Below are 26605 nucleotides of genomic sequence, written 5' to 3' on the forward strand. Positions count from 1 at the left end.
GGGGCGGATTCCCCCGCCCCCGTGCTTTATCTTTCTGTGGAAAAATTTCAGCTTTTTAAGTTCCTTAGTAACAGTGAACGAATGCCAACTGCAAGTATGATATAAGGAAAATAATTAGAGCACCTCATTTGAAATCCTATGGAAAGATAGATAGGGCATTAACATGAAGAGTAATCGCTAAAAATGCAGCTTTTATCTTAATGATTAATATACCAACTGAAATGTAATTAGATGTTAATAAAAAATATGAACCACAGCAATATAAGAACTGGACAGAAAACATTGATCAAGGAGCATGAGAAACCACTTTGATTAAATTGAATACATTTGGGATTAAAAGGAATTGTTTTGATATTAATTGGGATCTGTATAATTGGCAAAACTGTGGTATTATTGAGTAAATATTGGGAAATTAATTAAAAAAATAAAAAAATAGAATCATCTTTCAAGTATGAACCCCAGCTTGACCTTCATCAGTGTTGCTGTTCTGGGGGAAAATCCTTTGCACTGGCAAATTTTATACTGTATATGCATCATGAAATTTTCTAGGTAATGCTAAAGGAATTATCTAAATTAGCATATATTTTTTACTTGTATTTAGTAAACAAAGCTAAAACTTTGACACTCCCAAGCTTACCTATTCTCTGCACGCGTAAGTCTGAATATGTCCAATTACAGAGCCCTTGGCTGTCCAAGTCTTGAAATTCCTCCAATTGCTGCTGTCTCTCAGCATAACTGTGGTGGGGCTATAATTTATAAAATCATTTATAGGCTGCCTTTTAGGGCACAGCAGACTCAAGGCAGCTCACAAGGTCATGAAAATACAATGCGTACAGCAAGCTCAAACAAAAACAAAAACCCAGCCTGATAAATGGCAGCAACATTATCATTTAAAAACATATGCCTCTTGAAACAAAACAATACAAAATCCCTGCATGTATAGAGATCTATTTTAAGATGGATAGCTTTTCTAAAAAGGGGGAAATCCAAACTTAGCAAAAGTTAGCACAAAATAAAGGGTTTAAAAATACAGTGGTACCTCGGGTTAAGTACTTAATTCGTTCCGGAGGTGCGTTCTTAACCTGAAACTGTTCTTAACCTGGAGCACCACTTTAGCTAATGGGGCCTCCTGCTGCTGCTGCGCCGCCAGAGACCGATTTCTGTTCTTATCCTAAAGCAACCTGAAGCACTATTTCTGGGTTAGTGGAGTGTGTAACCTGAAGCGTATGTAACTTGAAGCATATGTAACCCAAGGTACCACTGTACATTTTAAACATTTGCATCAGAGGCATTGATAACTTAACCATTTATTTATATAACTCAATTATCCAGCCAGTGGGACTAAAGGTTGGGATGTAGTTGGTCTCATGATCCCATGCTGTTGTGATATGGAATGTTCTCAGCCTCTCCTACCGGATTCCTTGTACATAGAGTTACATGATCCAATCCGGTCACCAAAACAGTTGCTTCCTGTCGTCATCATCCAAGACTGTGCAAGGAAACACTCACATTTCCTCTAATTCGGTTCCTCCCCTCCACCACCCAAAATCAACAACATCTCATTAATTCTGCATCTGCAGAAGGCCTTTCTTTGGTACCCCACCCAAAACGGAGGAAGTGTTTTATTTGTTTGGGTCACAACAGACACACCCCTGGACAAAAACCATGCTATACTATGCTATGCTATTTATTTCAAGCAGTACAAAAGGCAAATTTTAAACATAATTCTCTAGTGGTTGTGAGTTGGCTTTTCTATATGTCCAGAGGCTGTGGGTAATTAATTGTAGCAAAGTGATTTCCCCACCCTCATTAAAGATGACTTGGGGGACCACTATTCAGGGCTGAAAAGATAACAGAAATCCTGTCTTAATGCGGTGGGAGAGGCCGAAGGGTTATTTTCCTCTTCTTGAATAAAGCAACTTTTACATGAAAGTTCCAGAACTCTTACCATTTGATGCTGGCAGTATGCTAGAAGTTGGCATGCAATGGTGCTTTCCTATTGGATTTTGCAATCTGAGAACTGACACACACACACACACACACACACACACACACACACACAAACAACCATGTTTCTCACATGGCAGCTCAATTTTGCAAAACAGTTATCAAGTTTCACCTGCCACAGTTTAGCAGGTGAACAACACGAAACATTTTAAGAGGTTTATTAAACCATAGTTTCGTGTTTCATCAAAGGCAGGAAATTATACTGTAGTTTAATTTCTTCTTACAAGTCTGAATATCAGAATCAACCAGTGGATTGGGTAGCCTGGTTTGGTGTTGGGAGTTGAACCACAGTTCCTCAGGTGAGAAGGTGAAGAAGGCAAATTGTGCGTTCTCAGTCTAATAAATCATGCTTTATTGGACTGAGATCAGAAGCATGGTTCCCAAGTGAAGCTCTGAAGATCTGATGAACTTCCACAAAGTAAGTCCCCGTAGGACAAGAGTGAACAAATTCTAATGGATTGGTAAAGTATCAGGAAAAAGGGAGATACAGGAAGGTTAACTAAAAGAGAAGCAAGGCATGGAAGAATTGAATCAGGCATGGCAGAAGGAAAGGTATACCTATTAGCGTATAAAATTACAACTACACTAATGCAATGTGCAGATTTTAACCCAAGATAAGCAATACACAACAAACTTCAGAGACATATATTTAACCACAAACTTCTATCGTTAGAAGTTGCCACTCTGATGCCATGTCAGTCAGCTTCAGAGGGGCATCCAGTGCAAGCAACATGTCATACCTAGTCACAACTGTAAAAACACACTATGTCTGTGGTTTCAACCAGTGTGCCGTAGCTCCCTGGGGTGCCTTGAATGATGGTCAGAGGTGATGCGGGCAACACTGGCCTCTGTCCCTCTTTCCTTCCCTCCTTCCTCTGATGCCCTCTCACGTCTCTGCCTCCCAAAGGCTTGTGTGGCTATTTGTTGCAGCAGCAGCCCTGGCTACAAGCTCCCCAGGCAAATGGTGCCACTGGGACTGGCAAAAGGGTGCTGGTTGCCAGGAGCAGAGGCAGCTTTGGAGTAAGCAAGCAGGCAAGGAAGCCCAGCCAGCCAGTCTGCCAGCCCTTGCTGTTGGGAATGAACAGACAAGTCCCAGGCCCCTGTGGGGCTGTGTGAAGAAGACTCCCAAGGACAGGGGAGAGGAGAGGAGGCTGAGGGAACACTCCAAAAGGGAGGGGTGTGAGAAAGGGTGAGGGGCTGCCAGCTCTGCAGGCAAAAGGTGACATAACAGGGCTCCTGAGCCCCACAGGGGTGCCACAGAAAGAATGTAGTTGGTCAAGGGAGCTGTGGACTCATAAAGGTTGAAAATCTCTGCACTATGTGGTTCCTCGCTGAGTACCAAATGGCAGGAGAGCGAGGCAGTCATCTCCAGGAGCAGATGTGGGGTGGTGGGGAGAAGGAGCAGCAGCAAGGTCTTAGAGCATCTCCTGCACCCTCTAAGTGAGCTTGCTGCCCTCAGATACACTTTCCCAAAGCCATCGTTGAGGGAAAGACTTGGTGGCCGTTCAGGCAGCTTCTGTACAAGGGTGGGAATCTTGTGTGCCTCAGGCAGCAAAATGTTTTGGACTGGCTCTGCCTAACTTACATCTTTCCCTTTTTTGTCATTTTATAACTTAGTATTTCCTTGCAACACTTTTTACTTATTATTTTGTTAAGCATGAACTAATACATGATTCACATAAGTGACACATTGTTAATATCACATTTTTAGCAGAAATTTTCAATACATGTTTAATTTGGTGCTTACAATAAAAATATTGGTACCGTACTTTAGTTTTCAAAACACTCTACTCTTTATTGTTAAACTCCTTAACATATTGTCTATCCTAAACATATACTTCGAGGCTTCAAAGCACATACATTTCAGTAATCCTTGAGTGCCAGCCAGCCACAAAAAAATAATAATGGCAACCAGACTTTTTGAGGTGCATGCAAATGGGAGAATCTTCAGGCGCAAAATGAGCTTGGCACCCTGCTAATTTCGAACCCTGGACCCTGGTGAACTCTCTGCAACAGGATCCTGTGTAATTTGGCATTAAGATGAGGACATGGAATTGAACTGTAATTGGGATACCCCTGTCAAACATCTTAAAAAATAAATAAATGCATAATTATAATTATTTCTATCGAAATGCCATTTTATGAAATTCTGGACATAAAGAGCACAAATATAATATTTAATTGGCACTGGAGTATGAAATAAATAACCAAATACTCTAAAATTAACAGTAGTGTGTGCCCATTCAATTCAAGTGGCTTTTTGGTAAAAAAAATAAATCCCCAACCATTCAGCTATAACCATGTTTTGTTTTTGTTTTGTTTTTTTAAATGCTTTTGGCAAGAATTGTAACCTTAGGAGCTTCAGACTGAAAACACAAAGCGATATCCTGAGGATAAGTGAGACCTCTCTATTCCTTCCTCCCTCCTCCCGCCTTTTCGACAATATTAGATTACAGCTTAGCAACGGCGAGGGTGGAGGAGGAAATTCCTTTATTCTCACCTTCCAAAAATGACTATTTTAATATAATGCATATATTTACTATTGTTTCTTTAAATGATTGCAACTGTCCTTCCCCACACTTCCAAGTTATGAGTTTGAGTTTTTAGAGCAGTTATAGCTTGGATTAGAAGAGATGAGTCTAAGGCAAATACTTGAGGAACAGGAAATTAAACTAGGAATTCAGAATTAATGAACAGTGAGCAGATATTTTGATCAAACAAAAGATAGCTATATAGCCTTTTTCTCATTCTGTGCTTCTAAACAACCCTGTGATTAGCAACAGGCTGAAGATGCAAGCCCATCTCCCCAGCTTGTTTCTAATTCACTTTTATACATGTATGCCTTTGTTTTCAGCTTTTTCGCACTGAAATGAATATGGAAGGCCTGTGCATGGAGGAACTCTGTATGCCTTGCGGTGCACATGCACCTCTGGACTGAAATGAAATATTAAGAGCTTTGTTTGAAGATCCATTACTCCCAATATCGAAGGGCATCATAAATCAGGAGTGGCGAACCTGTAGCCCTACATAATGCTGCTGGACTACATACTCATTTGGCCATGCTATCTGGGGCTGATGAGAGAGCTAGAGTCAAACAACATCTGGAGCACCATAAGGTTATCCACCCCTGCTATCAGGGTTCTGCTCTGAAAAGATCTGAAACATCCATTAGGATGTGAAAATACAAAAATGGCTTCAGATAGCCCTGCTTCATATATCCAGCGGGGATGAGCAGAACATCAGAATGCTGAGTAACAGGAACAGTCTCTGTACCTTGCTATGCCACATCTGTGCAATTCTTCCTTTCTGATTAAATTGTACAAACAGAACCTCTGCACAACTGAGCTTCTGTATGGATATGCTAGTTGCACAAGGAGTTATCTATCTGGTGGCCAGGAAATGTGTGTACCTCGGCTTAAGTACTTAATTCGTTCCGGAGGTCCGTACTTAACCTGAAACTGTTCTTAACCTGAAGCACCACTTTAGCTAATGGGGCCTCCTGCTGCTGCCGCGCCGCCAGAGCACGATTTCTGTTCTCATCCTGAAGCAAAGTTCTTAACCTGAAGCACTATTTCTGGGTTAGCGGAGTATGTAACCTGAAGCGTATGTAACCTGAGGTACCACTGTATTTTCTTTGCGAGGTTCTGGTGAACATGACAGCTACGTTGGCTTTGGGACCAATTAACTGGCTGTCTAATTTACTTCAGTGCAAACCTGGTCCTTGAACTTCCCCACTAGTCTTGCCTGGCATTAGAGGGTATCCTTAGTTTCACTTCAGTATAGAACCAGAGCCTTGACTACACATGTAGCAGAATGAGATGGAAGAATCCTGAAATGCACCAGGGAGAGCGATTATTTTTCAGGTCGCTCTCAGTCTCCACTGTGCCCTTTTTCTAAATTTAACGGGAAAATTGGGGCAAACAGCAGTAATGTGTGAGATGGATGGAATGGAAATGCTGGAACTCACTGGGACAGGGTGGGGTGGTGGCAACGTCAGAGGAGCTCCCAGGCTGGCAGCTTCGGTGTACTACAGGTGTGAATCCTGTTTTCACAGTAGCCAATCAGATGCCAACGGAAAGACCACAAGTAGCACGTGAGTTCTACCAATGCAGTGTTAGAAACTCAGATATATAAGCTAGGGGCCAAATGGCTCCTTAAACCACGATTATAGCCACCAAAATGGAATGCTTAGTTGCCATTTGGAGGCAAGATGGCTCTAAAGCAGCGGTTCTCAACCTGGGGGGTCCCCAGATGTTGTTGGACTACAACTCCCATCATCCCTGAGCTCTGGCCTTGCTAGCTAGGGGTGATGGGAGTTGTAGTTCAACAACATCTGGGGACCCACAGGTTGAAAAAGGCTGCTCTAAAGTCTTATTTTTCAAATGATAGCTGACTGTGATTGATTCTCAGTTATAAACATCTGGCTAGTTCAGATGACAATCCTGAGCTGGGTTAAGTGCTTTGAGAACTTAAAAGAAGAAAAGTCACTTGGTCCAGGGACAGTCCACATATATTGGCCTATTCCAACCTCTTTTTCTTAATGGTGACTGCTCCTGCTCAGGCAGCACAGAAAAAGCATTTCGGTTCCAGAAATTCATTCTGACTGTGCAGATAAAACATAACTGATAGAATTCTACAGGGTGGGGTATTAGTGTGTAAAAACAGTCCAGATCCAATGATCCCCAGGCATGCACCTCCAGGTGGTGGAGCTGTCAGGCGCCACCCTGGCACCTTCACTTGGTTGCAAGTGATCGAAAGGAAGGTGCACAACATGTCTGGTGCCTGGCTAGTTTCAAACCCTGGCAACCATTTGTGTCCCCAAGCAACAGGCATTCAGAAGTATAGCATCTTTGATACTAGCTGCAGTACACAGCCATCATGACTAGTAGCCACGGACAGACTTTGTCTTAACCCCCTTAAAATCCATCCAAGTTGGGGGCCATCACTGCACCTTCTGCTAGTGACATCCGTAGTTTTAACTAGGCTCTGTGTGAAAAAGTACTTCCTTTTGTGTGTCTGGAATCTACCAATATTTGGCTTCATTGGATGAACCTGGGTTCTTGGTATTGTGAGAAATACCACTTTCTCCATACCACACATAATATTGTACAGATCTTTCATAAGAGGAGCCTGGTAGATAAAGCCAATGGCCCGCCTAGTCCAGCATGCTAGTCTCACAGTGGCCAACCAGATGCTTCTGCAAAGCCCAAAAGCAGGACCAGTGTGCAAGAGCACAACCCTCTTTGGTGGTTTCCGGCAACTGGCATTCAGAAGGATACTGCCTATGGAGGCAGAGCACAGCCATCATGGCCAATAGCCACTGAAAGCAGTTACCTCCATGAAATGCTTCTTTCTACTCCTGAATATATCCAAGTGTAAGAAAATCATAGCCTGGAAACTGGGGCTGGATCTGGACAAATCAATGAAGCGTTTCAGTTAAATGCATTGTAAATTTAAACAGGGAAAACAGGTAGAGAGATATAAGACTCCACAGAGCCATCTGATGGCACAATGTTATATCACATATAAAGGTAAAGGGACCCCTGACCATTAGGTCCAGTCGTGGCCGACTCTGGGGTTGCGGCGCTCATCTCGCTTTATTGGCTGAGGGAGCTGGCGTTTGTCCGCATACAGCTTCCGGGTCATGTGGCCAGCATGACTAAGCTGCTTCTGGCGAACCAGCACATGGAAACGCTGTTTACCTTCCCGCTGGAGCGGTGCCTATTTATCTACTTGCACTTTGACGTGCTTTCAAATTGCTAGGTTGGCAGGAGCAGGGACCAAGCAATGGGAGCTCACCCCGTTGCAGGGCTTCGAACCGCCAACCTTCTGATCAGCAAGTCCTAGGCTCTGTGGTTTAACCCACAGCGCCACCTGCGTCCCTATATCACATATACAAAGCATATAAATCGCTTTTTCTTTACCGATCTAGCTCAGTCATCATTATATGGTAGGGGTGTTGCGATTGTTCTGACTACACTGAAGCATAAAAGGAAAGTTGAAGGTAAAAAGGAATTTGCTGCACAATCCTAAACATGTCTACTCAGAAGTAAATCCAACTGTGAGGCTTACTCCCAGGTAAGTGGGTTTAGGACTGCACTCTTAGGTGAGATTCCAATCAGGTTTAGGAACGAGGTTTGCATCCTACTGAAATTTGTAGGCGGTATTTGTTGTTGTTGTTTTTAAAAAACATGTTCATAGACTCATGGAATTGTAGAGTTGGAAGAGACAACGAGGGTCTTCTAGTCCAACCCTCTACAATGCAGGAATATTTCACCCATCATGGGACTCAAACCTACAACCCTGAGATTAAGAGTCTCATGCTCTACCAACTGAGCTATTCCAGGTTCTTTAAAAGTAATTGTTCTAGACATTTCCATAGCCAGCAACTTCAAACACATTCGCCTTCCTTTTCTATTTTTTACACAAGATTAAATGTATTACTAAGATCACATAAAGCAAAACAATTTTGTTACTGTTGCTTTGTTCAGTGTTTGTAGGTAGGACCTGTACTGTTTTAATTTACATTAGCATATGTGAGGAAGTTAAATAAACTGGAAGCTATGGTAGGCAACATCTCAAAGGAAATAAACAGAAGCTTGCAATAGTTAGACGCCTGAACAAAACTGCTCATTTTGTGACTGAAAATGAGTTAATTGCTGGTGTGCCTGAATTGTCTATCTGCAAATCGGTATTTCCAAGGGAATGTTGAAAAGGAAAAATCACAGTGAAAGTGGCAATAGAAGAGATAATTGTGGGTATTGCACTTTGCATGTTACAAAGGCATGTCATTTTCCAGTGAAGCTTGCCATAAATAAAGTATATGCACAGCCTACTAATACAAAGCTGTGCATTCAGCTTACGTACTGACTCCCAATGCTGAGACAGCTTTGAAAAAGTAAGACTTAAATTAATGAATCCTTTCCCTGCTTAAAATTGCACACTGACTGGCTAAGGAATCCCAACAGGCTTTATCAGTTACAGAGCAAGAACTTGACCAATGTGTCCATGGCCCAGAATTCAGTTATCACTTTTGACCATTTTCTTATAATCTGCTTTCTAGTTTGGGGCAAACCACAGTTTGCCGTTGCATCCAAAACAGCAAACCAGGGTTTCCATTTTCTGGTTTGCGATCACAGCTTGCAGGGCAAGCACCAACCACAACTCACCAATGCAGGTGTATTGACAAACAAGGAAGTAACTATTTAAGGCCAGTACAAGAAGAGGAAGAGATGAGGGGGATGGCATGGGTTCAAGGTTCAGTCATGCAGTGCCTAACCATGGTTTGAAGTTACATGTGAACTGACGCATCATAACAACTTCCTTGATTCATTCCACCGGTAAAGTCCACAGCTCCTGTGACATTCTTTTCATGGCACCCCTGTGGGGCTCAGGAGCCCAGTTATGTCACCCCTTGCCTGCAGAGCTGGCAGCCTCTCACCCTTTTTCAAACACCCTCCCTTGAGGAGGGTTCCCTCAGCTTCCTCTCCTCTCCCCTCTCCTTGGGAGTCAAGCTGGGCAGCCGCTGCTGCCGCTCCTGGTCTCTGAGCTGCCCTCCCTGTCCCAAAGAGAGGTGCCTCCTCACACTGCCCCACAGGGGCCCAGGACTTCCCAACAGCTGTCTGGGCTCACTCACCCACTTACTTGCTTGCTTACTCCGAGGCCACCTCAGCTCCTGGCAGCCAGCACCCCCTGGCCAGCCCCAGAGGCACCATTTGCCTGCAGAGCTTGTAGACAGGGTTGCTGCAACAAACAGCTGCACAGGCCTTTGGGAGGCAGAGATGCAAGAGGGCATAAGAGGGGGCAGAGGCCAGTGTTGCCTGCAGCACCCCTGACCACCATTCAAGGCATCCCAGGGGCCCATGGGAAAACCACTGCCACAGGGAGTAAATCACCTGAAGAGAAAACTATTGCCAGGGCCAAAGAGCTGCTACAGTATAGAATGATAATTAAGGAACTGGAGTTCTGAGGCAGGATATCCTGGGTTCTAATCTCACACATGACATGGCAGAAAACCTCAGTTTGCCATTCAGTGGGTGATCATAGGCAATGTTCATCTCAGCTTTTCTCTCTTTCTCTCCCTCCCTTCTTCTCATATGCAGTATGGGATAATGACTGTGACCTGCCTTACAGGGTTCCTGTAAGGATTACTAAAGTAATGTATATGAAGAAAACTAAATACTATGTAAGCATTATATAAATAAATGCTCAGTATTTTTACTAGAATTTTACTAGCAGTATTTTTACTGCTACACGTGAATAAGCTCTTGAGATTTTCAGGACCTCTGGCACTTCCTCATATTTCTATCCAGCATAATAGACATTGACACCCCACCTAATGCTTTCTAGATACACTTGAACAAGTCTCTGGCTTTCTGTCTCTTCCATCTTGCCATAGTCACATACTCTTCTAGTACTCGACTGATCCCATCAGTGCCCCTTCCTATCATTCAAGCAAACTCAAACCTGTCCAGTTTAAGCTGCAACTGAAATTACACACGTTTGGAGGAGAAAAAAAGTCTGTACATGCTGAACCTATGAACTTGTACAGCTTATCTGTGCTATTTAAAGGAATGTGTAAATATGGTTAATTTACTTAGCAGCTCACCTGGATGATCTAAAACAGCAATCAAGACAGGTGCTTTAAAACCCAACAGGAAACACAACTGTTATCTTAAAAAGAAAGAAAGGTGTAACTGGTCTAGTGTTCCAATTACAGAACAACAACATTAAGGGCAAAAGCATCCACTGCTAAGCCCCATATCCCCCAAATGGTTCGCAAAAGCTTGCAATGAAGCATCATCACCAGTTACATCACTTGATCTCCAGAATTGTCTGAAATCAATGAAGCCCCATAGTCCAGGGACTCAGCTAGACCAGTAAAGAAAAAGCAATTTACAGTATATGCGTTGTATATGCGATATAACATTGTGCCACCAGATGGCGACGTGGACTCCTGTTTTTTTTCTACCGGTCTCCCCTGTTTAAATTTACAACGCTTTAAAACTGAAACGCTTCTTTGATGTGTCTAGATCCAGCCCAGGAGTTGGAAAAAAGTAGATGTGGTTTCTACTGGAAGATCATGGAACAAATTTGCAACTGTCCAGGAACAAGTCGCCCCCTCCAACTGCATATAACTGGACATACCTGGATGTGAATGACTATAACTTGGGATACAGACCATGGCTAACCAATTGTATATTATCTGAAGTTCTGGCAGACATTTAAACTTTTCTCAATAGGAGAAACATGGTAATAAAAGCAACAAATTTTGCCCAGCCTTTGAAACAGAGGGCACTCCAAATGCAGTTTGCGATATGGAGGGTTATATGCTCAAAGGTTGGGGGGAAGGCAAAAATGATTTTGCCTCCCCCTAAGGATCAGATTTGCAATTTCTGTGCATGTGTTGGGGAGGGACTACTTTGGAAGCCTAAGTAACCTCAGTGTCACAAAACTCTTTCCACCAATGCCAACTAAGGTCACCTAGGCCACAATTATTACTGCTCTGCCAACATCCTTTTGTATATTGTATCTGGGGCTGCCTGTGAAGCTGGTTTATAAATTTGGAACAAGATATGGCTGCTAAATTACTGAACAGCACTGGGCACATACCACCAGTCTTAACATATTTGTACTGGTTACCAGCGCATTTCTAGGTTTAGTTCAATGTGTTGGTTCATAACTTTAAAGCCCTAGATGGCTAGGACCAGGATAATGTCATCTTTTCCTACATGAACCAGGCCATTACTTCCTCAAAGGCAGCCCAGAACAGGATCTTCTCAGTTGTGGCACTAGGTCCAAACCTTTTTTTGGGTATCAGGTAAAGACCTTTTCATTCACGTTTTACATCTTTATGCTTTCACTTGGGTATTAAATTCTGCTTGGACACTGTAATAATAATAATAATAATAATAATAATAATAATAATAATAATATACTATTTATACCCTACCCATCTGGCTGGGTTTCCCCAGCCACTCTGGGCGGCTCCCAACAGAACATCAAAAACACGATAAAACATCAAACATTAAAAACTTCCCTAAAGTTGCCTCAGATGTCTTCTAAAAGTCAGATAGTTGTTTATTTCCTTGACATCTGATGGGTGGGTGCAACTACTGAGAAGGCCCTCTGCCTGGTTCCTTGTAGCTTCACTTCTTGCAGTGAGAGACCCACCAGAAGGCCCTTGGAGATGGACCTCAGTGTCCGGGCTGAATGATGGGGGTGGAGACACTCCTTTAGGCCGAGGCCGTTTAGGGCTTTAAAGGTCAGCACTAACATTGTCATTCTGTTTCTGTTTTTACTGTGCTTTTGTATTTTGCTGTTGTCATGACCCTGTTAGTTTAAACACTGTTCATTGATCTGGAACATATTGGTCTGAAAGCAGGAACTCAACACCTTAAGTCAGGTATAAAAGGGAGAGATGATATGAGTTGGAGCCCAGAGCGTGGAGGACTGCAGATTCCCCATACCTGTCCCAAGTAAGTTTAATAAGCACTATCTGTGAGTCTATATAGCTCTTTCAATTCTCAATATAACTTGCATAGCTACTCCAATAGATCTATTGCTTAAATAACTGATTGTGTTATTTCTCGTGGCTACAAAAATAACTTCAGCTTTTTTTAAAAAAAGCGTTTCTTACAGTCGGTGAGGGGTATGAATAAATTTGGGACATCTGCTGTAAAGATGATAGCACGTCAACTTAAAATATGGCAATTTCTTCTGCATGCCCTCTCCTCTCCCCCCCACCCCCCACATTTTTAACAATATGAGGACCGTTTCCCAGACTTTGTAGAAGCTTGTGGTTTCTCTAAAATATATATCTAAAATATATATCTAAAGGAATCTAAATATATATACCATGATTACATGGTATAGAAATATATTTTAGGAAACTAATTAACTGAATACAGTGGTACCTCAGTTTACGAACTTAATCCGTTCTGGAAGTCCATTCTTAAACCAAAACTGTTCTTAAACCGAGGCGTGCTTTCCCTAATGAGGCCTCCCGCTGCCAGTGCCCTTCCACTGTTCGGATTCTGTTCTTAGACCAAGGTAAAGTTTGCAAACCGGGACACTACTTCCGGTTTTGCGGAATTTGTAAACTGAATAGTTTTTAAACAGGGCTGTTCTTAAACCAAGCTACCACTGTAATTTATTTATTTATTTATTTATTTAATAAATCATTGGCTGCTGTACGTTTAAGTTCAGATAAAAGTATTTTTGGTTTTTTAAAAAACATGTAGGAAGCAGTCCATGCATTGACTTTTTGGAATATGTACACCGAATACTAAACACCTTAAATGCATACGTCACCAGCATTTCAGCCACTTCTACATGCATTGACTTAAAATGCATTGTGAACTAGGAATATATGTATTATAGTGCACCCCCCCACCCAAATGGGGTGGTTGGGTTAGGAGTGGCTAAGCAACAGAATAAATACTTTCGTAGAATGGGCATTGTTCCTTTGTCTGTCGAGTCAATACAAAATACAGCTGTGAGAATGAAATAAATCCCTAACAGATATGAGAAGCCTCTGCAAAACATTCACCAGGGATGAATACCAATTCACATGCCCAAGCGCTGAGATAGTGCTGGAATCTCAAATGGGCTCCATCACAATGCTGAAATGTTAATCAGGTTTTCCAATACAGAAGACAACAATCTCCTACAGTATCTCCATTCTGTTGAACAGTCGTTTTATATACACAGAGGTATTCAATCTCTCCCCACACCCCTAGTTGCAGAGCTAAAGTGATTTAGTTAAAGTGTGACCACAATAAACAATTCACATCATCAGTGCCCATTCCGGACAAGGATTTTAACACTAATGTGCAACTCTCCTTTTAACTTAAATTTATAAAAACCACTTAATATAAAAAACAAACCACTACATTGCTTATGTAGAATGTAACAGGAAAAGTAAAGTCATATAAAGCAGAACATCAAATGACACTTTTCAAAAGCTAAATAAAATCCGAATGACATCATATGTAATACCATAGATAACAATGAGCAATGCACAAAAAGAAAAAGAAATAGTTTTAAGAATTGGGAATCAGAATCCAGGTAAGCTTGGGTAAACATGTTTGTCTTTTAAGTGGCATTTAAAGCTGGTTCCTGTTTCTACCTCTTGAACTATCTAGAGAAGGGTATTTCAAAGGGTGGGTGACACCATTAAGGAAGTCTGCTTCCATAGTGTCACTGTTTCCATGTCCCCACCAAAGAATTAACAGCAGGGTTTCCTTGGAAGATCTTAAGACTTCAGAGAGATGGTCTGCTTCTAAGGAATCCTTCAAGCCTTTTGGTAAACAGTGTGTTCAGTTAAACACAGCCCATACAACCTTAATATTTGTGCTCGTGTAATCTCACTGTATACAAGTTGTACAAGTGACAATAAAGTATTTCAATATTTCAATTTCAATATTTGCAGAGAACACAGGTACTAGAGATCCACCGATCTTGGAATTTGTTACTCGTTTGGCATTAATTTGAAAGAGGAGTTAAGCACATGCTTAAATATCTCTAGTGGGATTAATTGTACTTAACTTTGGCTTGATCTTTTTTTTTTGTATATGTTTTTTGTGCATTTTCTGATTGTTGTTATTACTGGACAGCATCCTGGGAACTGTTTGGTTCAAGGGCGTGCTAGAAAATTTTTATAGACTAAATAAAGTGGTCTGGTCAACAGACTGAGCTCTGAGCTAGGAAATCGCCAGCTTAAAAATTGCCTCATGCCATGAACTCACTCTTGTGGCTGTAGGGTAGCTGCTGTATCTCACGGCGAACCTCAGATCTGCAATATTTATCAACAGGAATGTGGTTTCACATAGGGATGCGATACAATCCCTTATCTTTCCTTTTGTGCCTATGAACTCCAAAGCAATCCCATTGAAGAAAAACTACCCTGGTTTTAGGTCTTTAAATCACAACATCAGATTTTTAAGGTGCAGCCACCCAAAGTCAAGCACCTGCTTAAATCTTGACCACTAAAATGCTGACAGCTTCGGCTGAATTAAATAACCTTTCTAAGGGTACAATCCTATTCCTACTTATCTGTGAGTAAGCCTCACTGGACTCAATAAGACTTAATTCTTATAGACGTGTATGAGATTGCAGTGTAAAAGTACATGCAGAAATAAAAGTGGTCTATATTATTTTCAGGTTCCTGATGCTAATTTATCAAACCTAAAAGGTTTTAAAGGGAAGTCAGACTTGGAAATAAAACATAGCTTGTTGAACAGAAATTCTAAAAAGGCAATGAACTTGGAATATAGGTAAAGCAAATTACCATGGGATAGAAGCAAGTCCATCAATAAATGGAAATGACAGAAACATGAGTCTTCAAACTGTTCAGAGTTTTCAAATATTCTAGTAAGTTTTCCTACTCGCTTGCTAATTAATTTGCTATTTGATTGTGCACATAATCCTTTTCATGCCACTTCTTTGCAACCCATGAGCTCAGAAGCTCCCTCTTCAGGGTTCACACATGCTTGCAAATCCCATGGGCATGGAGTTCCAAGGGTAGGGTGGGGCAATTGCACCCTCACCTCACCAGATGAACCATAATCTCCAGGTCCCAGGTATCATTAAAAATAAATAAATAGCAAGCTTCTAGCATTTGTAGAACCTGAGACAGGAGGAAAAAAGTAAAGGCACGATTCCTCTCACTTTTTCTGTGTGTGATTCTTTCAGCCTGCTTCCTCTTTCAGTGTTTCAGTTTGCCCCCACCCTGAGAAATTCCTGAGACCACCCATGCCCATGGGCGGGGGAAGGTGTTAGCTACTGGGAGGAGGAAACTGAGCAAGGAAGAGATAAGGGAAGAAAAGATTACACATCCCTCACCTGCTGCCACTTTTAGAAAGGCCCTTAGGGGCTACAATGACTTAGCTGTATGTAACCTGCCCTTAGGCTCACATTCTAACACCTTTCCAAGAGGGAAGAAATGAAAGGCGACTTGCTTGCTCAATAATTTAAAGAGGCAGGAATATTTAAACGAAACAAAAAATAATTAACTGTCGTGCTCACTTCACGGCAGAAACCCAGGGAGCAAGTGGGATCTAGTGGTGACATTCAGAAGTGACAAGCCATGTAACTGCAGGTGTTGCCTGGAATTTGCAATGGTCAGAAAACCTCCAGATACAACCTTCGCTTTTTAAATGCTTCTTATTTCAAACCAACTAGTTAAGGATTCGGGAAAACGGCACCCGAATATGCTAGTATCTGTGGACATGGCATTCTATACAGAGAGGAAGTGCTTTGCATTCCATTCTGTCCTTCATTTCCCTGTTCGCTTCATGCGGAGAGATGAGGCAATGTCCTGGTCCTTTTTATACTGAGCACTTCTGAACCGTTTGCTGTACTTTCTCCCCTCTAAAGAAAAAATAAAATGCAAAAAGCACTGCCCCTACCTTAAATATACGTTCCCCTGTTTTAAGAATGGAAGTTGAGATCTCCCTTACCTCCTGAACCCTGCAAAACACAACCAAAGCCTTCAAACTGTGATCCTCAGCGACCACACAAACACACACATACATGCACTGTCAAGTTGACTCTGATACTCCCAAGAATCAGATGCCCTTCCAGAATCCCAGCTACCTCCTCAGCATCCAAGTTATCTCACCTTACTTCTCTAGTTACCTGTGCTCTCTCTGAACTGTAGGGGGATGCGGTTTTCTCACAATTCCCCTCATATCTGATGGGGAAGAGGCCAATGCAGTTGCAAAGTCTAAATGAACCATGGTAATGTTCACAGCCCATGAAGCCACCGCTCCATGCACATTGACTGGCGAAGGATCAAGTCATGTTTCCATCAGCCCACTCAAGCCTTGCGTGTCCCCACAGTCCCCATAAGTAGTTGCAGTTACTACGTACACAGTTCCCTCCACCCCCCAACGTATTACATTTGGACCCCTAAGTGTTCATACCCCCCCCCCCCATATTTGCATGTGGGTGGCCGAGAGGAAAGCAGCTGCGTCGAACGACTTATTCTTGGGCGCACTCAAGGTTAAAAGGGGTGTGTGCATCCTTTTTCACAGCGGGTGTGATTGCAATTATTTTACCCCTCATGATAACTATGGCAAGGTCATGCACGTAGGACAGTGTTTATCTGATGCCTGAGCATGCACACACACACCTCTCTCTCTCTCTTAAAAAAATAGAAGAAAAGTAAAAGGTTTTGTGCCTTTGACATGCATACCTTATACGTGCTTATCAGTTAATGCTGCAATTCTTACCACGGAGCAAGTCGCACTGAGCTCAATGCAGCTTTCTTCCGAGTAGACAGGCTTCCAAGGCCCTGCATGCACATCCCTGCGAGTCAGTCTCAGTGTGTGAGAAGTGTGAGGCAGCCACAGATCCAGAGCCTGGTGGGTGATGCCAGAGAGGGGTGGAACTGCCCCGAAATGGCACCCCCCCTTCTCCAGCACAGCTTCCCATCAGGAGCCCGGGCATCGCCCCCCTCCTCATACACATAGACACACACACATACAGAGAGAGGAGTGTCAACTTGAATAAAATATTGGGGGGGACAGGTAAGCCCCTTCCCACATAATCGATCACATGATGCAGTGTGCACACACACACACACACACACAATTTGAATGGCAATGCCCATCAACTTGGGGGGGCTGGCTCTCTCAAATATTTTAAGGGGGGGCGAAGGGACCTCGACCCCTATGCGCGCGCCCGCCCGCACACACACACGCACACACAAGCTCTGTAGCTGCGGCCACACCAAACCAACCCCGAGAGCAGCCCTGACCCTCCTTCTCCCAATGCATGCGAGGGCTTTGCAGGCAGCAACTGCTCCCTTGCGCGCGCACAGACCCCTCCGCTCCATCACGCGGAGAAAAAGATGGACGCGGGGCAATTCTTCCCTTTCCCTCCCGTCCCCGTTTCGCCCTCCCGTTGCCAACAGTTGCTCCTCTCCACCGTTTCCCCACAACAAGCCCCGAACCGAAGAGCACGAGGCGGCAGCGTTGGGCGCCCAGGCGGAGGGAAAGAAGGAGGAGGAGGAGAAAGGAGCAGGAGCTACCTCAGTTCTTCCTCTCGCCGGCTTCTCCAGCAAGCGAGCCAAGTCTCTCAGCCCGGCGGCGGGGTCTCTCTCCTCTCTCTTGCTCGCTGCGCCAAGGCGCGCGCGGAGGGAAGCAGGATAACGCGCGCGAGCAGCCGTCGCTTTCCGCCTCCTCCTCCTTCCCCGGCTTGCCTCCGTGGCCGGCTGCCGCTTCCAAGTTTAGGAAGTGTGGCAGCAGCAGCGGCAGTAACACAGTACACACTCTCCGGTCTGTGAGGAAGGGAGGTGGGCGTGTTGTGAGGCAGCTTCACCGCAGGACATGGAAGCCGGCTGCGAACGCGCGCGCTCTCTCTCTTTTGCCAGCTCGCCACGCTGCTGCCGCCGCCGCCGCCGCCTCCTCCTCTCCTCAGGCTCGCGCCTCTGCTGCTGAATAATAAATAAATAAGCGAACCGGAGCTCGCTGCTTTCGGCCTCGTTCGCTCCGTGCAGCCGGGGCGGGGTGGGGGGCGGCGAGAGGCAGCAGCAGCAGCCGCCGCCGCCGCCTCCGCCTCCTCTCAGGTTACCTCAGCATCCATTCGAGACTCGCGCCGCGCCTGCAGAAAGAGCTGCTGCTGCTGCTCTCCGCCCTCCCGCCATGGCGGGGATAAGGCCAACGAAAAGGCTCCGGCCAGCCTTTAAGGCAGCCGCGGTGGGCCACCAGGGGGAAAAAATGACACGAAATAAAATCCATCTTAGGGCAATATCTTTCATAAGCGCCTAGGTTCCAACTCCTAGAGGCTGGGGTCCCCTCGGCCCCCCCTTTGGAGCCAACTATTAGCCCCCCAATAAAATAATTGAGGGGGCCAGTCCCCCTCAGTGTTGATGGGAGTTGCCATGCAAATGGTGGGCATGTGCTACACCTTGTGGTCGATTTTCTGGAGCTGGGGGCTTTCCCAGCCACCCAATATTTTATTTAAGTTGGCACCCCTGGTACCCCCAGTAAAATCCATCATAGGGCAATATTTTGCATAGGCCAATAGAAGGGTTATTTGTGGGTTCCAACTTGCCACTCAAAGGATCCAACGACTAGAAGCTGGGGTCCTCTCACACCCCTGTTGGGAGCCAACTACTAGCCCCCCAGTTGGAGAACAGCCTTTACCAAAGGTGTCATGTGTTTTAAAAGGTAAAGGGACCCCTGACCATCGTGACCGACTCTGGGGTTGCGGCGCTCATCCCGCTCCACTGGCTGAGGGAGCCGGCGTACAGCTTCCGGGTCATGTGCCCAGCATGACTAAGCCGCTTCTGGCAAACCAGAGCAGCGCACAGAAATGCCGTTTACCTTCCCGCCAGAGCGGTACCTATTTATCTACTTGCACTTTTGAACTGCTCGGTGGGCAGGAGCTGGGACCAAGCAACGGGAGCTCACCCCTTTGCGGGGATTCAAACCGTCAACCTTCTGATCGGCAAGTCCTAGGCTCTGTGGTTTAATCCACAGCGCCACCCGCGTCCCATCATGGGTTTTGAAGATGCTCAAACTCAGGACGAAAGGGAGAAATGTGCCAAGAGGAAGGCACACTTGGCAAACCCTCGCCATGATCAACTCCTGCCCAGAAACCTATGTGCCCACTGTGGAAGGACGTGTGGATCCAGAACTGGCCTCCACAGTCACTTACAGAATCACTTTTAAAACCATGTTCATGGAAGACAATCTTACTCGGCTACGAGTGATCACCAAAGAAGAAGAACTAGCCCCCCAATAAATTAATTTTGGGAGCCCCCCCAATTGATGGCCATTGCCATTCAAATGTTGTGCATGTGCTGCATCTTTGCGATCGATTTTGTGGGGCGGGACTTATCACACACATCCCTCCAATATATTATTCAAGTTGGCACTCCTGTTGCCCCTGCTGTCTCAAGTGGTTTTTATGGCTAAGGATGCTTTATGCCCAGCTTAAGTTATGGACTGGGAAAGCCTGGCTTCAACTGCACCCGCTTCTTGTGACCTCTCCCCTGGGCTACTGGAATGCAGCCTGTCTGGAGCTGCCCTTGAGGACCGTCCAGAGGCTGCAGTTAGCGAAGGAGGGGGATGTTATGTTGCAGAGTGGGTCAGCGCAGTGGGGCCATGTGACACCCGTCCTTAAAAGTGCAGCACTGCCTGTGAGGGAGCTGCAGCCAGGCCCAAGTCAAAGAATATAAAGGATAAAAGGAAGGAGAGCGCTGCTACAGCACTGCTATGCACTAGGCAGCTCCTGTTCATTTCCAATAGGGCATGCACAAGACGACTTCCTAGTGAATTGTGTGCTATGGGTCAGCTCTACCTCCCATTCAAAATCTGTTGCCAGAGACAGATGGTGCCACTTGTGGAATTGATTGATTGGTTTGGCGTGACCCCTGCTAATTGATTTACGATCCACAATTAGCTCTTTATGCCCGGCGCGCTTCCTCCGAGCTGCGCCACTCAGCTCCGTCTCCAGTAGCTCTCCAGTCACGCCTCAGCAGAGTTGAACACAGCAGCGAAAACTGTCACGTAGCTTCACTTAGCTTCAGACAAACACACACAGAGACCAGGTTTGTCCATTTCAGTTCTTTATTCCGACATTCCCCAGGAAACTCCTGGGCTCACCGCAGCCATGACTAAACTGCGACCTCTTCCCTCAGAGACCAGAGGGGAACAGAGTAAACGAAACTCCTCCCAGCTCCTCCCAGCTTCGAAAGCTGACGTCAGAATGTTGAGGCATCATGGGAACAACTTAACCAGTTAAGTTCCAAACCCAACACCCCCTCTTGCCGAACCATTCTGACAAGACCTTTTTGAGTTCAACACCTTCCCCTTTGCCTTGTGCCCCTTCCCGGCTCTTTCCCAGGCACCTGTTGAACCCCTTCAACACTCCCAGAATCACACTGTGCGACACTTTTCCACGCACTTGTGACCTGATACCCTACTGACCCATTTGGGCCAGCAGTTGTGTCTTCTCCGTCAGATCCTTCCCCCTCTGACTTGACACCCTGTTTGTGAGCTTTCTCCATTACGCTAACCGGAGATGAAGCCTCACACCTGGACACTCCTTTCACAACCTTTGGAGATGCCCAGACCTGCCCTGAACCCTGATCCTGGACCTGGTCCCCATCACCGGGTTCTGAACCCTGATCCTGGACCTGGTCCCTATCACCGGGATCAGCCTCTGGCTCCCTTTCCTCCTCAGAATCAGACAGACATTCTGAGAGAAAATCAGGACCATCCCTGAGTCTTGAACACCCATCCTGTTCACAGAACTCAGCCTGCTTACTGACCAGCAGCTTGGTTTGATCACCCTCTGGGTATGCAAACTTCCACCCATTGGTTGCAGGATCATATCCACAGAAGATCATTTCCTGAACCTTTGGACCACCTGCCTCAAAGAGCTCAAAGGGCTCTTTGGCTACCCTCCCAAACCCGGGAAAACCATGTACCTGTGCACCCTTGCATGCCCTGCACCCTAGGGACCTCCCACATTTCCGGAGTTTGTACCCTTTTGTGCACCTGTGCAGCTTTTGCACATGACTGGGAACCTTAGCACACTGCGCCTGTGCTTTTCCAGCATTCCCACCACCCTCCAGAGGTGACTCCAGAACAAAGAGATTGTTCTGCCCCCTTTTCACGTTGGCCACTTGTTTCCCCCCTCTGAAAATGGAACAGGTGTCATTTTCAAAGTAAATTTTGTATCCCTGCTTCATTAGAGCTGATACAGATAACAAACAACAATTCAGACCCGGCACAACGTAGACCTCTAGCTCCTCCTGTAAAGGAGAAAAAGCATGTTAGCCACACCAGAAACCGACTTTCTCATTCCGTCTGCTAACATCACAGTTGTGTCCTGTTGAAACAGCCCTGCAGTTCCGCATTTCGCCAGCAGGCTTGCTTAGCAGGTGCTGACCAACAGCAGTATTCAAAACCCAGCGCGTCACCGTGTCCTGGCTGGAGTTGTTCTTCACAGTTGCCATAGAAGCAGTGATAAGAAAACAACCCTCCCCAGCGTCTGAACCACGTCTTTCCCTTGCGTTCCCACGCTGGCCTCCTCTCCGAGACTGATTCCCATGGGAACTCAGCTGGTTGACCTTGGGACCTTCCTGCCCAGCTGTCTCCACTCTCCATGGGCAGCAACGACGAACTCCAGTGGAAAAACACTGCCCGGGGCTCCTCCCAGCTGGCCTCCTTCTCCTTCTTCCGGAAAAGCACTTCTTGCCAGCTCCGCCCCCTCTGGCCTGGCTCCCACTGCGGCTTTTTGGGAACCTGCTTTGTTGACATTCCACTCCAGCACGCACAGTGGACAAGCCTTTACACTTGCCTTTGGAATCCTTCGCCCCCCCGATCTGCTCACTAGCACTCCTTGAGGCTAAAGCATCAGGAACAGGGGCACCAGCCATCTTTAGACTTTGGCAATACTTCTCCGGGGCTCTGGCCTCCTGCTGAAGCTTCACAGCACACCCCAGGCAGCCCTTGCTGACTTTTACGCCCTTGCCCAACTTCTTAGAGTGAGCTGTTCAATCGGAACGTCCTCCAAGACCTGGCTGTCTGCCATCGTCTTCCCGGGGCCCCAAGCTTACTCACCAGCTTATCCGGCACCCGTTTCCAGCTGCTCCCAGCTCTCAGCTCTGCAGCAACACAGGCAAACACTTTGCGTCTTTCAGCCAGCTGCTCTTAGCTCCGCAGCTACTCCTTGCCTCTTAACAACAGGCAAAAATCTCCGCTGCGTCCTGCCGGCTTTCTCTGCCTTAGACCGCAGACTTCAAACGCATTCCGGCACTTCAAAGCGTTCCTGTGACAGTTTTACGATCGGTGATTAAGGGTCCATAACCTGTGGAATTGATTGATTGGTTTGGCGTGACCCCTGCTAATTGATTTACGATCCACAATTAGCTCTTTATGCCCGGCGCGCTTCCTCCGAGCTGCGCCACTCAGCTCCGTCTCCAGTAGCTCTCCAGTCACGCCTCAGCAGAGTTGAACACAGCAGCGAAAACTGTCACGTAGCTTCACTTAGCTTCAGACAAACACACACAGAGACCAGGTTTGTCCATTTCAGTTCTTTATTCCGACATTCCCCAGGAAACTCCTGGGCTCACCGCAGCCATGACTAAACTGCGACCTCTTCCCTCAGAGACCAGAGGGGAACAGAGTAAACGAAACTCCTCCCAGCTCCTCCCAGCTTCGAAAGCTGACGTCAGAATGTTGAGGCATCATGGGAACAACTTAACCAGTTAAGTTCCAAACCCAACACCACTTGGGGCTGGTTTCACTTTGACAGTGAGGGCTGGCCTGGCACAGCGGCCTCCATTGGCCTCTGCACCCTGCCATGGAAACACTCCTTGCAAAGTCGCTCAGGGAGGGTGCATGAGAAGGATGCAACAGCCATGCCTTTTCATGCTGCCTTCTCATGCTGCCCTCCCCAAGTGGCTTTGCAAGACTGGGACAGATCTGGCTTGGCAATTGCCCCAGAAGTCCTCCCTACGCTACGTCCCTGTCTTCAATGGCAGAGAGATCACCTAATTAATAAACTTGAACTATTTGATCACTAGATAGCTCAGAGCAGTGCTGTTCAACCTTTTTTCAAAAAGGGCCAGATTTGATGAAGTGAAGGGCCGTGAGGGCCGATCAAAGGACCAACTAAAGTTGTTAACCTTTTATTAGGATTGAAGTTGTTGAGCTTTTTTTAGGGTTGTAGTTGCAGAATTGTAAGATTTTACCCCAGAAAACAATCTGCCACAGGAGCCTGATTAAACCGACCAATAGGCCAGAATAGGCCCCTGAAACAGACTTAGGACATGCCTGAGTTAGAGCATGGTGTTGATAATACCAAGGTTGCAGATTCAATCCCCGTATGAGACAGTTCTATGATTCTGTGACCCACTTCCCCAGTTTATCAGAACTTAATGTTGGTGGTGCTTCTTTCTTGGCCCACACAATATAGCAAGCTATCTCCCATGTTCCAGTTTTCCTATTTCCTATGTGAGGGTGTGTTTAATTAATACTAATTAGGCAGGAGGCTATTAATAAGTCACAGAGGAAATCAAGTACTGTTTTATCATGCATATTTTAGTAAGTCTTGCTCATTGCCTGTGATTTGCATTTCAAAACACTTGCAGCAGCGGAACAAAATTTGTCTTAAATGCTTTTAATAAAGTTACATTTTCTTAATGTTCACGTCTTGCTTTTGGATATGCATTGAAAAATAAGCAGAGACATGGAACAATTCCTGGATCATTTTAAGAACCAAGCATTCTGGAATGTGGCAGGAATGCAGATGCAAAATTAGGTACCGTATTTTTCGCTCTATAACACGCACCCGACCATAACACGCACGTAGTTTTTAGAGGAGGAAAATCCGTAGGCATGCCACCCGTAGGCATTCCCTCCATAACACGCACAGACATTTCCCCTTACTTTCTAGGAGGAAAAAAGTGAGTGTTATGGTGCAAAAAATACGGTAAGTTATGGAAAACGGATGATTGGCAGTTGTTATTGCTTATTAAGGATTCAGATCTGCAAAATACATGTCCCCCTCATAGGTGACAAAAATCAGCATGTAGAGATATCTGAAGCACGTAGCAGGGTGCAGCAATCAGCTGATTTCCTGCATAAAACTCAAAGGCTTCAGTTCTTCCAGGTCTACGTGGTACTGGCCACTAAGAATGTAAGAAAAGTCGGCCAGATCTGGCTAATGACCCATCTAGTCCAGCACCCTGTACTCCCAGTGACCAACCAGATGCCTCATCTTCTTTGGTCATCACTCGTAGCTGAGTAAGATTGTCTGTCTTCCATGAACACGGTTTTAAAAGTGAGTCCGTAAGTGACTGTGGAGGCCAATTCTGGATCCACACATCCTTCCACAGTGGGGACATGGGTTTCTGGGCGGGGGTTGATCATGGTGAGGGTTTGCCAAGTGTGCCTTCCTCTTAGCACGTTTCTCCCTTTCGTCCTGAGTTTGAGTGTCTTCAAAGTTCATGACAGGTCCATGAGTTCTACAAGAGAGGGATAACACCCCTCCCCACTGCTACCCTCATTCTCAATGCCATACATAATTTTATAAACTTCTGACATGTCCACTCCTACTTGCCTTTTCACTAAACCTGTGCTTTTCAACCAGTGTGCCGTGGCACCTGGGGATGCCTTGAATGATGGTCAGGGGTGCTGCAGGCAACTGGCCTCTGTCTCCCTTTCCTTCCCTCCTTCCTCTGACGCCCTCCTGCATCTCTGCCTCCCAAAGGCTTGCACGTCTGTTTGTTGCAGCAGCCCTGGCTACAAGCTCTGCAAGCAAATGGTCCTCTAGGGCTGGCTAAAGGGTGCTGGTTGCCAGGAGCAGAAGTGGCTCAGAGACTCCCAAGGAGAGGAGAGAGGAGAGGAGGCTGAGGGAACACTCCACAAGGGAGGGTATTTGAAAAAGGGTGAGAGGCTGCCAGCTCTGCAAGCAAGGGGTGACATAACTGGGCTACTCAGCCCCACAGGGATTCCACAGAAAGAATGTAGTTGGTCAAGGGAGCCATGGACTCACAAAGGTAGAAAACCTCTGCTCTAAACTATAAATCCCTAAATGCTTCAGCCTTTCCCCACAGGAGAGTTGCCCCCTGATCATTCTGGTTGCTCTTTTCAGAACCTTTTCCAATTCTACAATATCCTTTTTGAGGCAAGGCAATGAGAACTATATGCAGTATTCCAAATGTGGCGGCACTATAAATCTGTGTAACGGCGTTATGATATCAGCAGTGTTGTTTTCAGTTCCTTTCCTAACGATCCCTAGCATGGAATTGTCTTTTTCACAGCTGCCACACACCAGCTTGACATCTTCATAGAGCTATCTTCTGTCTCATTTCTGGTCAGTCACCACCAGTTCAGACCCCATAACTGTATATGTGAAATTAAGATATCTTTGCCCAAACATGCATAACTTTACACTTTGCCATTTTACTGCCCATCCACTCAGTTCATTCCATGTGGGGCTCTTCAGAACCGCCCCCCCACCGCTTTTATCGAATCCTGAGCAACATCAGCAAACTACCATGCTACATCAGCAGCATAGTAGCTTAGCAGAACCTCCATGTGCAGAAACAGAATATATATCTGTAGGTGTCAGATGCTAGTACAAGCTGTGGGGTGGACCATAGTCATCATATTCTGTGAGTTTCCTAAGGCAGACCATGGTCTGATCCTGCAAAGCAACTCATATATCTTAACACACATATCTGAACAAATGTTTTCAGCTTCACTGGGGACGAGGGACATATTTTGGTTCCAAAAATAAATGGAAATCTAGAGATCTCCTTTTTAGGCTCTTCTCCGGATACAATTATGTGGAAAAGGGAACACAAAGATTTGCGGAAATGTTTATGTTTGAAGGAAACAGAACTCCATGGCATTCTTTGTGTGTTTCATGAAAGTCTAATGAACCTAGGCAATCCATCAGTCACACAGCAGAGCTGTGGGAAATGTGGAGGTCACCTTCATACGCACTTTACATTGCAACATAGGAATATCTAATATCACAAGCACGCAGGGTAGCCTGGTAAAAGAGAAGCAGTATGGGAGGCAGGAGATTCTGGAAGGACACCACATATTCATTAATAAACTCTGTA

General features: G+C 45.4%; 1 protein-coding gene across 12 annotated transcripts in view; it reads right to left on the minus strand.

The window, feature by feature from the left end:
* Nucleotides 1–26605, minus strand: part of PALM2AKAP2 (PALM2 and AKAP2 fusion) — a 224425-nt gene that overhangs the window by 66778 nt on the left and 131042 nt on the right. Inside the window, exons 1-2 of one of the 12 annotated variants that reach the window (XM_080986693.1) lie at nt 17244–17332; nt 16419–16479 (exon numbers count right to left, since the gene is read on the minus strand). The exons of 7 other annotated variants lie outside the window; for them this stretch is intronic. In XM_080986693.1, coding sequence (XP_080842819.1) covers nt 16419–16479; nt 17244–17317 — 135 coding nt within the window. In that variant the 5' untranslated portion in view covers nt 17318–17332. 4 more of the 12 variants (XM_080986692.1, XM_080986685.1, XM_080986688.1 and 1 more) reach the window with 4 other exon arrangements.

Source organism: Podarcis pityusensis, assembly GCF_964106645.2.
Source record: "Podarcis pityusensis genome assembly, chromosome: 17".
NCBI classification, from domain to species: domain Eukaryota; kingdom Metazoa; phylum Chordata; class Lepidosauria; order Squamata; family Lacertidae; genus Podarcis; species Podarcis pityusensis.